General features: G+C 37.8%; 1 protein-coding gene across 1 annotated transcript in view; it reads right to left on the bottom strand.

Moving 5' to 3' along the window:
• Positions 1-1030: 1030 nt before the first annotated feature.
• The window catches only part of gramd2aa (GRAM domain containing 2Aa), a gene marked incomplete at its 5' end in the record, with an annotated part of 34261 nt that continues 27920 nt past the window's right edge, over positions 1031-7371 (bottom strand). The window contains 6 exons of the mRNA XM_079246518.1: positions 1031-1936; positions 2231-2335; positions 3217-3310; positions 6013-6190; positions 7064-7120; positions 7220-7291. Of these exons, the coding sequence (XP_079102644.1) occupies positions 1933-1936; positions 2231-2335; positions 3217-3310; positions 6013-6190; positions 7064-7120; positions 7220-7291 (510 nt within the window). The 3' untranslated portion in view covers positions 1031-1932. The remainder of the gene's footprint in view (positions 1937-2230; positions 2336-3216; positions 3311-6012; positions 6191-7063; positions 7121-7219; positions 7292-7371) is intronic.

The following is a 7371-nucleotide window of genomic DNA, read 5'->3' as shown; positions in this document are numbered from 1 at the left end:
CACTTTGAAGTCTTCCAGTACAAATGTGTCCACACAGTCTGAAACGTACAGTTCTTCCTGATATTTATTCTTTAAACTGAGTAAATTTTAGTGAACTGGCGACTGCTGATGATGAGATAAAAAAAGACAATTCCTGCGTTTAAAGATTTATATGCTGCTGATGCTACAAAGTACTCAACAAATGTCTCAACAAACTTATCCAGTTTTTTTCAGATTTCTTTGAAAAGCTGACAGAAGATAAGTAAATAAAGAAACTCAGACTGAATCTTTTAGGCAACCTTGTTCTCATTGTGTGTTCCCCTGTATGTGAATTTAGCCAACTGTTGCTGCTAAATATGGCCTCGAAAATAAAATCTGATTTAAGAGTCACTTCCTTTCAGTTTCTCTGTAGTTACTCCATGCTTTTATTCCAGACGTGGTTCAACTTACAGGTCAGCAAGGGTTTTATTTCATCCTCTGTTTCTTACAAAGCTGGAAACTCAACCTCCCCCCATTATCAGTTTAAGGGTTGAGTGACTTCCAAGGAGGATGAGAAAACCCCGCATAGATTTTATTTTTACATTTTAAACATAATTCTTTGCTCCAGTTTAACTACAGCCTCTGAGAAGTTAACACTGTAGAACATTTCAGCCCATTAAAACAATGACAAGTTATTAAATCCAAACAGTCAAATGAAAAGAAAACCAGTGCCACTGGTGCTCAGCCAACACACCACATGCAATTTATTAAGCACTGCTTCTGCCAACATTTTTCTCCACTTTTATGATTTTGACTGCATTATGGGAGTTAATAAAATTTGTCGTGCTTCCTTTTTCCCAGTCATGCATGCAGTGGGGATATAAGGCGGTGAAGTTGCCAGGTTGTTTAAAAAAAAAAAAAAAAAAAAAAAAAAAAACCCAACAAAAAGTGAAAGAAAAGCTCCAAACCGACTTGTGTTTGTTGTCAGTTTAATTCATCAGGATGTCACAAACTAAAACTGCAGGACTACATATGACGCACATATGCAACGCCCATAAAACATCCTCAGGAACACTCTGAGCCTCAGTGTGTCGTTTAGTCTTCACTTGAAAATATATAAAAACACACACTCGCGCACGCTCACACACAGGGCTTTGCTTTTACACAGAAAAATTAGTGATGTCATGAAAAATTAAAATGATGCCTGTCTTCTCATTACTTCATTCACATTATAGCCAACACTCTCATGAGGTGTTTATCTCCCCCAGTTTGTCACATGAAACACATTTTCCTCCATAAATACCTTCATTTGAGTACCTTAAATAAAGCAAAATATAGATCTATTATATTACAAACAAGAAATAATGTGGACCTATGTTAAAAAGTGCATCAGCTTGGCTAGTTTTAACCTTCCTACTGAAAATACATCTGGTTTAGTCCACTTATCAGTCAATGTGTGTTAGATACAAATGGATGGGGTCTTCCTGTAACAACTGCAACAAACCTGACATATCTTAACCTTTAGTCTTTTCAAGTATAAGATTGGCTAAATTATCAGTTTCTATCCGCCACCTTCCAGCACAACTTTATCGGTGCCACAAACAGTAGATTCAACTCTACAATGATCAGTTTCAGGGTCGCTGAAGCATCGTATGGTTCAGGAGGAAAGAGACCTTAGGTGACAATCATACTCTAAAGTAGAATCTACTTTATATGTAGAAATAAATATACAGTCTATTTGCATAGTCTGGAAGTGATCACTGAATAGGAACTCATTCCACTGTGGGACGGTTCATTAGATGACTGGGGTCACATTGATCCTTTTTTTTGTCTAAATGGAAGCTGGTGTCGGGAGGTGTTGATCTCTTCTGGGCTCTAAGCTGGTCCTGGATCTGTGCAGGAGGGCATCATCAACTCCAAGAGTGAGAAGAGTAAACAACCGAAAGTCTGATGGGTCAAAGTGGAGAGCGGTGGTTACCTAAACGAGAAGAAAACCACCTAGTTAGCTGTGTAGACCAGTAATCAGTGTTGTCTCTTATATAGAAATATAATAAATGCACTGTAAAATACTGTGATATGGTATAATAGGCAAGCAAATTTTATTTGTATGCACCTTTCGTGTGCAAAACAATTCAAAGTGCTTTACATGAATGCTGATTACATTTTAGATAAGTAGCTCACATTTTAGTTTATTTATTTATTTAGCACCAAATCGCCACTCTCTGCATCCTTTCATATTTAATGAAGAAAAATGTGGCTGATGGTATGTTACCTCTCTCTTAGGGGCAGGTTTGGGTTACTGAGGAACGACAGCTGCTGCTCCAGACTGCAAACACGGAAGGCCAAGTAACACGATGACAGGATGAGGAGGATGATGCTGATGAAAAAGGAGGAAGAGCGTGTGTTAATTTAAATCATAAAAGATTAAATCTTAGGATTTAGCGACATCAGACAGATGTGGTGAAACGGGAGGAAAGCTGTAATGTCTTTTGGTGAACACTGGGAGGCATCATTTGACTGTCTGTCAACATGCTGAAGCAGGAACAGCAGATACAACCTGTCATTGAGGAGCCTGGAAAATTAATAATCATGTCGCATTTTAAAGTTTACAAAAACTAGAAGAAAACTGCAGATTATAAATGATCAAAATCAAAAACTAATATCTATAAAATACAATTTACTAATTTCTCTTTTTGTGTATAACATCTAAAAAACAAAATGTAGCATTGCATTTCTTTCTAAATTAGCTTACAAGACAAGTTTTGCTTTAAAAATTCAGAGTAAAGAATTCTTCTTAGTTAATCAGTTTACAGCAGATATGAGTCCATCTTTTCCTGACAGGGAGTCAGTGGTCAGCATCAGTAATACAACAACCATCTATCAACCAAACAGGGTCGCTGATCCCTCGAGGACAGAGCATCTTCATTTTTGCTAGGTGAAGGGCAGATCAACACAGCAAGCTAAGATGGACTGTTAGTGGGGAAAAGGAGTGTGCACAACTCAGTGTGACATAAATTGGTGTATTGTGACGACTACTATTAATGAAGTGTCTTTGACAGAAACCTCTCAGAGGAAATAACAAATTAAAAAAGGTTTTAACAGCTCTGATCCCCTGCACTGAGCCTGACTGAATCACCTGCTATTTATATCCCCACGTTAATGCTCACAGTGTGTGTGTGTGTGTGTGAGTTGTGAGTCAGCTGTTGGAGGAGGTGAAGGTGGTGTTGTCAGTGCCTGTGTGTCCCTTTGTATACTCACAGCAGGGTGAAGAACTTGAGCAGCTGGTACTCCATCTGGCCCAGCTCTGCCACTGGCTCTGATAAAAGACCTCTGTCTGTCTGCAGACTTCGCTCTGAAATACGTGAAATGACACAAAACCGTTAAGGCCGCTGATGCTACATTTTCCACTTTTAAAACTGCTGCTGGCCCACCTGTTTGCATTCATCTGATTACAAGTGAAATGTAACACAAAATCCTCAAGTGAATCATTAACCTGTATTCTGGATGAACGTATTAGCAACCAGATGATGCTATGAAATACAGATTAAAGCTAGACTGTCAGTAATCACAGCTGCAGACTACATAATGTTATTTTTAAAAGATACAACTTTGCCATCGTATTAATGAAGAAAATATATCAGGAAAATTGTTTAATTTAAAAATAATTCATAATATTGCTCTTTATATGGCTGGGCTGTTTGGGTCTTATCATTTTACAAGTTTTACAGTTTTACAATTCTAGCATGTGGGATTTTAGTGACATCTAGTGACATCTAGTGACAAAGTATCAGATAACAACAGCTAAATCTTCCTCCAAGAATGGTGTGGAAAATACAGTGGCAGCAAAGATAATCCAACAGACTCTATCTAAACTCTTGTGGTCTGCTTTTGCTGCTGTAGACCATTTCTAGGAAAAGATGAGTGCACTACATCAAAGTTAATTCTGCTCTTTCTTTCACACTGTTCTTGACAGAAAACAAAAGCCCCATTCAAATTGTTCGCTTGATGCCCAAATGCTCCACTATGTAGAGTCAACCATTTTGTAGCGTTGTTCAGATTTTTATTTAACCCTTAAAGCCTCGAAGATGGCAAATTAGGGACTTTTTCTTCATTATTAACACACTGTACTTCACACATTGTGCCAAGTTTTCCCTTTAATTTGACATTGAATTATTCAAATAGACCTTGTGGTTGCACAGATATAGACATTTTCCAAAAAGACTACAATTACAGGCAAAATAGGCTTATGGTTCAGAGATAAACTACTTATCTACCTTTTAGTCCACTATAAGTTTATTTGTGGTGCATCAAAAGTAATATACATAAACTATAAACTACTATACCAGTTTACATTGTAGCCTGGAGCCAGTAGCTGCTGGGAGCTGACAAACATGCTACTGCTAGCTAGGCTAACAGCTAACATCTGCAGCTTCATGTCTACATAACACTCCACATCTGAACATCTGAACTGTGAATTAACTAGTCTCTCTTTTAGTAAGATGAAGAATTTGAGAAATTATTAAAATGTTTCAAAATAAAGTTGCTCATTCTCAACAGAGGGCAGGAGTTTTTTTATATTGTAGCTTGCTTAGAAATATCAGCATGCTAGCCACAACAAAGAGGTCGTCATGTTTCTTTAAACAATTTCTTTTATTGGCTAACATTAATCTATTATTCATTTGTTGAAGATCATCACACTGTCACAGCAACAGCTGCACATTTATTTATTTAAATTTTTATTTGACAGAGAGCATATTAACTAACAAAAGAAACACTTAAATATGCCAGATTTAGCGAAAGGGCTCATTTTTATCTGTTGATCCTGACCTGATCTTACAAAAAATATGTATCATAAAATCTTCAGTCTGTGTTGTAGAGAGAAATGTTAGTTATAACTTCTTAAGTAAAAATAGAAACTTAATGCTGAGTTAGTGTTTACTCATCTTGTTGGCCCTTACTGTAAATATCTAGTGTGTTATAGTGAAGCATTGCATCATTCAATTATTGCCTGAGATGCATCAGCTGCTGTCTGTCCCTGTCCTCTGGTTAGTGTTCGATATAGGAAACACTATACACTGAGCGAACATGTGAAGGAAAGAACAGTCCAAACAAAGCCATAGCTGTATTGTACAGCAGCCCTGCCCATAGAGTTTCCTAAATATTATATGATCTAAAGCGTTTTATTCAGTCTTTAATCTGAAATCTGCACCACATTTCCATCCAGCTAATTTGATTATCTGCATGTTTGACTAAAAACTTAAATATCCCAAACAGTTCATATCATATAAAAGGACAAGCACACGACAGTGTCAGCATTATAACATGTTGGTCAAATGACCAAATTTTTCCAATTTACTAGTATAACAGCAGTAGAGAAAATGAATGAACGAATGAATAGTATGCCAAAATATTCGCATAGGTTATGCTTTTGATGCATAAGAGTTTGTATTGTACATTGTTCCTCAACTTTCATCCTGTGTGTGCGATTTATCATGTATTGGGAGAAACACTGATGTAGGTTAGTATGTGGAAATGATGTAAAGCCTGTCAGCATGTAGTGGTTTAACTATCTTTAAATGACTTTGATGGCAGACATTGTTTGGTCATAATCACAAATTAATCTGCTTCAGCCTGAAGCAAGCGACCACGTGATGTAATCTCCATTTGGAGCTTAAAATGCAGTTGCATAAGGGAAATGTCCAAAAGCAGCTTACTAATTCTATCACTCTTCTGCAAAAAATTTAAGCGGCAATAAAATAAAAAAAAAAAGCAGATAAAACCAGGCAACTCCACCGTGCTTGGTATTTGTTGTACAGTATCATGATTTGGATGAAAACACGGTGTGCTGAGGGGAAACAAAGTACTAACAAAATACTGACACAATCCTAATTATTTACTCAAAAAACAAACCAATAAAGTTTTGTTTATTTGACAGCAGTGACCTGAACTGTTGTCAAAATCAATTCAGGCACAATTATACAACTTAACACTCTTGGTAGAGTAGAGGTGACCTTGTTTGCACTCAGTGACACTGTATCATCATCGTTTTATCACCTTCCAGAGGCTGCTCTGACTTGAAGGGTGCGTCTGCTGCTCCCAGGCCGGCTGTAGAGTTCCCCAGGAGGTCAGGAAGGGAGGAGGACACAGACACCACTGAGGGTTTCCTCCTCCACTTTAACACTGATGGGAATTCATCAACCACTGGGAACTCATCCGGAGTTGGGAACTCGTCCTGTGGCAGAGGAGAAAGAGGAGACTGCTTTGGAAAGAGGGTTGGTCGAGGATTACTTTACAGACTGGTGGTTTTAAGCTAAAACTAGAGAGCGTTGTTCTTTTTACAGCTTCTTACAGTGTATACAGATATGATCCATTCATAACAGGAATTTGTCATTGTTATGATGCACACACAAAATATTAATAATTCATTTGTATGAATAAAGGTTTTTTCAGCCTGTAACTGCGACTCAGGTCTGCTGTTGTAACTGCCTTTTAATACAGCTAAATGTCATTCTGAACATTCATTGAAGATTCCTGGATTTAATGATGGTTCGCAACAGATAATAAAGCCTAAGTCAATTCAGAAACATCTATTAACAAAGCTTCAAGTCAGTAAAGCTTTTAGTTGAGGTATCACATTTATTTCCAATCTTCAAAGGCCTAAATTTGGGTCATGGGATGAGAACTCAACAAAAACCTTCATCATAATTCAGTAGCACCTTTCTCTCTATAAATATCATGCTACACTTGAGCATGATCAAGGACAAGCACGGTAACAAACCCCAATTATTCCCTAATACAGAGTCTGTGTTGTCGCAGAGCTGCCTGTAGCACCAGCAGACACAAGGTGACTTCAGAGAGCTCTTTGATAGCATCTTGCCGAGTCGGGGAATAATTCACTGCGAGGCTGCAGCTGCAACGGAGTGATCGATTGATCCTGTCTGCGTAAGGAGGTAAAGCCAGCCCTGTGGTTTGAAGTCAACCTTCTGCTACGTGTTTCATACAACATGTTGAATTTCCACTCGCTTTCATCTTAACATTTTTAAGACTTTACTGTGTCTGATTAAAAAAAAGCGCTTTGCTTTGTAAAAGGTTTGTTCTCACTGACCAGCGATAAAGTCGGCTCCTCCATGAACTGCTTCAGGCTCAGACTCTTGCCATTGACCTAGAGAAAAAAAAATGGCAACAGTTTCTTTAATTAGCATGCATACAACACAATGAATAGACTTAATTAATGCTATGTATGATGCATGTGTTTGCAGACCTGCAGGTGTGTGCAGATTCTGCGCAGGACGTCGTATACACTGTCCCTTGATAGCAGAGATACAAATACATACTGAGGAGGGAAAGAGACAGAAATAGGACAAACTTGTTATAAATATAGCTGCAATTATGACTGATATTAAAAACACCTGG

This window comes from Telmatherina bonti, assembly GCF_933228915.1.
Source record: "Telmatherina bonti genome assembly, chromosome: 1".
In the NCBI taxonomy this organism is placed as follows: domain Eukaryota; kingdom Metazoa; phylum Chordata; class Actinopteri; order Atheriniformes; family Telmatherinidae; genus Telmatherina; species Telmatherina bonti.
The sequence above is the reverse complement of the archived record's forward strand: the minus strand, read 5'-3'. Positions and strand labels throughout refer to the sequence as shown.